Source organism: Triplophysa rosa, linkage group LG3 (genome assembly GCF_024868665.1).
Source record: "Triplophysa rosa linkage group LG3, Trosa_1v2, whole genome shotgun sequence".
Lineage (NCBI taxonomy): Eukaryota > Metazoa > Chordata > Actinopteri > Cypriniformes > Nemacheilidae > Triplophysa > Triplophysa rosa.
In genome coordinates, this window is record NC_079892.1 from 1456287 (window position 1) to 1460893 (window position 4607).

Sequence of the window (4607 nt, forward strand, 5' to 3'; positions counted from 1 at the left end):
GAGAGAGAGAGAGAGAGAGAGAGAGAGAGAGAGAGAGAGAGAGAGAGAGAGTGAGAGAGAGAGAGAGAGAGAGAGAGGAATGCAATGTAACAAAAAAAGAAGCTTGTTAAAGAAAAATCTACATTGTTTGAAAAAATCTTTTGCTTCTGTCACATTTCTCATGTCAGTAGCATTGATACTTTCTGTCTGGTTTCTTTATAACTGTAGCGTATAAGTGTGGAAGAATTATATATGTTTATGGCAGCTCAAGCAACTGTTGTGTCCTTGAATCATGTCCGATCAGTGCATTCTTCAGACCTGAAGTGAAATACGGGTGTGTGCGTCCCTCACGCTTCTCAGTTACACGCCCGCATTTAAAAGGCCTGTCAGTGTTAACCGTGTGACCAGCGCTGCTCTCCGACAGCTGGGCCAAGATGGCCGCCGGCCAGCGGGTGAACTACGCCATACAATGAAAGACGGGCGGCCGCGAGGAGAGGGCTTGATATTGCAGAGCCCTTGGCTAAACTCTTACACAGCCGGAGGTCACGCGCTTTCTGATAATTAATTGATCGATGCGTTTATCGTGTTTATTTTGTTCATTATTATTTACTCTCGGATAAATGAAACAATGGAGAATTTGGATCTCGGTGTGTAACAAATGCTTCAGCATTAATGGTGTTCATTTGTGAGCAGGTGACGGGCTTTATGAGAGCGGCTACCTTGAATTTCACCTGGATTTCCCGAGCCTTCCGACGCGCCAGCACCTGAATGTGACTGGACACCTGTGGAAAACACAGAGAGATGTTAGACAAGATGATCCAGAGGTTTCAAAGACTGCCCTGCAGAATAGAACAATAGAACCCATTAAAGAAGTTTGGTTTTAATGGTTTTAAAGGGACTTGTGTTGGTTTTAATGGAGACAATAATGGTGTCTAGTGGTATGTGATGGATTCTATTGGTGGGATGTTATGAATAATGCCCAAAACTCACTACAAAAATGAATTTTGTACTGGTTTTAATGGAAAAAGCTATTGTGTTGTGATGGTTTTCAAATAGAAACCATTAGAATTTCTGTGATGGTTTCTATTGGGTTTCTATGGTTTTTTTCAGCAGGGATGAGCCTCACAACCCATTACAATAAAAACTCTCTAAAAAAAAACAATAGAAATCCATCAGACACCATCTGTAAAAATACCATTATGAATCATTAGCTTTTTCCATTAAAAGCATTACAAAATTTATTTTTGTAGTGTGTTTTGGGCATTATTCCAGTAGGATTTTACATCCAATCAATTGAATCCATCACACACCAGTAGAACCATTAAAGTTTCCTTTAAAACCAATACAAATCCCTTTAAACCCATTAAAACCATTATCATTTCTTTAATGGTTTCTATGGTTTTTTTCAGCAGGGTAGTGAGTTTTGGGTCTTATTTTGGGTCTCATGTAAAATGTAAATGTAATTTCAGTAAGATCGAATGGTGTTCAGTTGGATTCCCTCTTCCACATTACCAGTAGAGACCCCATTATACTTCCCATTAAAACCGATATAATTCCCACCAGAACCACTAGAATTGGTTTCTATTCAAATAGAATCGAGAGGTCTATAAGTTCCTTTACTGTGTTCATGTCTGACTTTCTCACATTAAATTAGAGGTGAGCAGCTTGTAAAGTGTTCGAGAGATGTTTATTGTTTATTAAAACAGCAACATTCGGCCCTCGGGTCTCACCGAGGGCTTAAGACTCAGTACGTGACAAGTGCTGAATGACATCATCATATCAAATGCAGAAGGGAACGCTATCGAATTCCAAATCCCCCCGACAGCTTGTGATGTGGCCCTGCTGGTGAGTGAGGAGGGGACGAGGCGGGAGGAAAGCAGTTGTTTGTGGGTCTAACGAGCGAGTTTGAGAGAGGTGCTGAAGACACACACCGATACGTGATCCGCTCACAACTGCGTGACGCTCCGCAGGCCATAAATCTCACCGCTCAACGTGAAGACCCCTGGGGGCCAAACATTTACACTCATTGAAAAGTTCAGAACCATCTCACTTCCAGTCGGACATTTCTGATGCTGCTCATGAATTAAAGACTGAATGTAATCTGCGGGTCACATCTAGCACATCAATGAGTTTTCTATGAGTTATGCATTAGTTCACCAATACATCTACTCTACAGCATTTATTAATCTTGGGCCGGGTTTCACAGACAGGGCTTAGCTTCAGCCCGGACTAACCCTTAGTTAAATTAGGATATTTAAGATATTTTTATAAAAATGCCCTAGTAAAACACATTCAGACTGATAGTTGAAGGGGAGGAGTTAACGGATGCTCCGCCCAAGCCGCCTAATTTACATCATTTCAGATGGATAGTCATTTCAGGGCGGACGTGTGTTTTCAGATTTTAACTGAAGATTGTGAGGGTACATGAATTTTAAAAAGAAAATGACCCACATTGATAAACTATTTACTATAAACGCTGCAATATTTCATGAAAAAATAAAAATTGTCATTTTTAATTTCACTGGGACTTTAATTCTTTCAATTTCTAGCTGAAATATAACTAGACTGTATATATCATTATAGACATTTCTTTTTTTCATTAAAATGAGGATAAAAGCGTCTGCTAAATGACTAAATGTAAATATTAAGATGACAGATATTTGTATAGACCGTTTCATGGGACGCGCGCACCGGGACTGTAGCTAACTTTTGTGTTTGGCTAGTGTCTAATATATAACTATTCATATTTGATTTAATTTATGTTAATATTCATTTGTATTTTTTTTGTATAATAATTATATTAAATTAACGATCTGTTGAATTTTGTTGTATGTTCATTTTATTAAATAAACAATTTGTTAAATGGGTCCTGTAGTTTTGACGAATTTAAACAATGGTATGGTACACTGACATATAGCGGTCAAGCTTGGTATCGCATTCTAAATTCAAAATATTGGAGAGATGAGTTTAGCCATCTAACGGTTCGGTTTCTTTTGATTGTTATCAGAAATGATCCACAGGCACTCTATTGTTTGTGAATGTGTACCGGAATGACGTTTGTAACGTTTGTTTATGTTGTCACTTTGAAACCATCTGTAGGTTGAATAACCTGACTACAGAAAACATTGTAGTTTTGAGATTGAGAACAGTGTAAGGATGGAAATTTCTCCACCTGTTTTCTGGTCCGTGTCTTTCCGGTTCGTAGCTTGATGTATCGTGCAATTAACTCATTCCTTCCTGAAAAACAAACGATAAACAACATAAAGTGATCTTTGCAAACCTGTGACGGTGTGCTATAACTAAATCATTTACAACATTATCATGTGTAGTTTTAACACAATATCGATCATCACAGTGATTAATATCACGGTTTCTCGCGGTATATTTTGGCACCTTTAATTGTCCAAATACAAAAGTCTGAGATCAAAAGTCACCGACCACATAATCTGAGTGATGCACATGATGTACTTGTACACAGATTACGCTCTTAAAAGAAGTGCTTCAAAAGGTCCTTACATAACATAAAGGTTCTTCTAACATCTGAAGAACATTTCTTTGGCGAAAAAAGGTTCTTCAGATAAGCATGAATATGAATATAAATAATGTTCACTCACAGAAAATGCCTGTATATCAAACACAAAAGCAGAGTTTCCATTGTATTTCCAGTTCTATTTTTATGATCATTTTATTTTACTTCTGGTAATTTTGACACAAATTAACTCTTATTTATTGTGCGTTTCATTGCAGACGTTGTCAATAAAGCTTTTTACTTACATAAAAAATCAAAACTGGGAGCAGGAGAGAGAGCAGCATTACAGTCTGAATAAAGACAGTAGAACTGATCTGATTCACTTATTCATTCTATCTTCATGTAGCTATAGTAAAGTCATTCTCCTCCTCGCTGTTGTCATAGTAACGATGGTAACGGTGTTTACGGATGGCAAGAGGGACCTGAGATGGAGAGTGGGTGGGTACGGGAGCATTTTTGTCAGCCAATAAAAGTGTATGGATTCAGTTCAAAGATGCCAAGCGTGTTTTAGGAGTGTCCCAACAGCACAGCGTGAGACGCGCAGATTTTCCACGAATAAATCTTTGATCTATGATGATAACGACAGTGTGAATCAGATCCTTCATGCATTACAATCACACTCACCCGCCCTGATGAAACATTTGTGAAACTATTATATAGACATATTTTCCATTTTCAGGTGGTGATGCTGTCACCACTCCTCAACAGTTCGTGTAAAATCTTAACCGTTATTTGAGTTCTTTTGTTGTTGGAAATACAATAAGCTGATATAAACAGCGTCACGCAAAGTATTAAAGTTGATTTCATTGTGTGAATAGTGTTTTTAATATGTTTAACGCCTGCTGCACCTGCTCTGAATGTGTTCATAATCCTATAATCCTCACGGAAGTAAAAGCGCTTCTGAACGAGCTCTAGTGTTCACATTCAGATGTGACGTGAGATCAATACTCTTGAGCGTTGACTTAAAATGCGTGAAGATAAAAGCTGACCCTTTGTATCGCGGCAATACAGCACACTAGAAACAGAGAGAGAGAGTGAGAGAGAGAGAGAGAGACAGAGAGAGAGAGTGAGAGAGAGAGAGAGAGAGAGAGAGAGAGAG

The 4607-nt window shown here is 38.4% G+C and overlaps 1 protein-coding gene across 1 annotated transcript in view; it reads right to left on the reverse strand.

Moving 5' to 3' along the window:
* The window catches only part of LOC130552155 (transcriptional enhancer factor TEF-3-like), a 28642-nt gene that overhangs the window by 10657 nt on the left and 13378 nt on the right, over positions 1 to 4607 (reverse strand). Inside the window, exon 2 of the mRNA XM_057330308.1 lies at positions 699 to 761. Coding sequence (XP_057186291.1) covers positions 699 to 761 — 63 coding nt within the window. The remainder of the gene's footprint in view (positions 1 to 698; positions 762 to 4607) is intronic.